Source organism: Exserohilum turcica, assembly GCF_000359705.1.
Source record: "Exserohilum turcica Et28A unplaced genomic scaffold SETTUscaffold_9, whole genome shotgun sequence".
Classification (NCBI taxonomy): domain Eukaryota; kingdom Fungi; phylum Ascomycota; class Dothideomycetes; order Pleosporales; family Pleosporaceae; genus Exserohilum; species Exserohilum turcicum.
The window spans coordinates 273697-275068 of record NW_007360310.1 but is presented as its reverse complement, the minus strand read 5'-3'; the positions used below and the strand labels follow the sequence as shown (position 1 = coordinate 275068).

At 58.7% G+C, this 1372-nt stretch overlaps 1 protein-coding gene across 1 annotated transcript; it reads left to right on the top strand.

Annotated features, from left to right (window-relative positions):
• Positions 1-192: 192 nt before the first annotated feature.
• SETTUDRAFT_24257 (uncharacterized protein) lies at positions 193-1366 on the top strand (the record flags this gene model as incomplete). The annotated part of the gene is made up of 2 exons (XM_008032972.1): positions 193-660; positions 714-1366. Coding segments are annotated over 2 exons (1121 nt in total), but the record flags the coding sequence as incomplete, so codon positions are not given.
• Positions 1367-1372: the final 6 nt, after the last annotated feature.

Genomic DNA, 1372 nt, shown 5'->3' with positions numbered 1-1372 from the left:
GCATCGCTCCCGGCCGCTACCCACCGCAGCCACAACGCTGCTGCTCCAGCACAGCCCAGTCCAGCCCAGCCCGTTCCGTATTCTGCCGCTTCGCAACTCCCTCCCGTCTCTGCTCCCTCCCGCCTGCGCAGTCGCCCCTCGCCCTTCTACACTCGTTGCGGGCAGCCGCACCATGCGCGCAGTCCACGGAGTATGACTTCCAGCCAAAAACGCACCTCCGCCGCCCCATCCTCCCCAGTCACGAGCCGATCGTTCCTGTCCCGCCTCAAGTCGCCCTTGTCCTCCAAGTCGCGCAACTACACCGAGTTCTACATCCAGTCCGACGACCCACATCGCCACTACGCGCCTGGCGACGTCATCAGCGGAACCGTCATCATCAAGATCGTCAAGCCGCTGCGCATTACCCACCTGGTCGTGTCGCTGCACGGCTATGCCCAAGTCTTCAAGAACCCAAATGCGCCCGGCGACGCCTACAAAAACTACTCGTCGACGGTGGGCTCCGGCAAGGGAAGCAAGAGCGGCAGCTACTTTGGCAATGGCTTCGTGTCCTTGTTTGAGGACGAGGTAGTCCTGTGCGGCGAGGGCAGGTTGTCCGAAGGCATATACCACTTTAACTTTGAGCTTGAGTTCCCTTCCAAGGGTTTGCCCAGCAGCATCGACGTAAGTTGCACTTGTGCCTAGCAATCGACGCGCCTGCTAACCATACACTACAGTTTGAGCGCGGAACCATATCCTACATGCTCACTGCCACACTAACCCGCCCCACTACCATTTCTCCAACTGCTTCGTGTGACACCAAGGTCTACCTCACCGACACTATTGACATTGCGCCGGTTCCGCAACTGAAACCCCGAGTCATATCGCTCGAACCCATATCCCGGAGGACGCGCAACAAGTCGCGAAAACAGCCAGTCGAGGGAGCACCGCAAACACCCAACGGCACCAACCCCGGGCCACCCGCATCTACCTTGGACTCAGGCTTGGCCGACGACCCCGACGGCCCTCGGAGTCCTTCGGCAAGCGACGTGAGTTACGGAAGCCAGAGAAGCAACGGAAACGCTTCTGGGACCGAATACGGTATTCGCTCCATCAACACTGTTACAGACGGATCAGCCTCGCAGAGTGGGGCCCGAACAGCCCCCAAGGGCAAAACCATCACAGCCACCATTGATGTACTCAAGGGAGGATTCCTTCGAGGCGACCAAATACCAATCAAAATCACCGTCAACCACACAAAACACATTCGAAGCCTGAAAGGCATCATCATTACCCTGTATCGCCTCGCAAGAGTCGACATGCACCCTGCGCTGCCCGTTGCTCCCAACAGCAAGGGCGACAAGACCAAGTCGGAAGAGTACTACCCAAAGTCCAG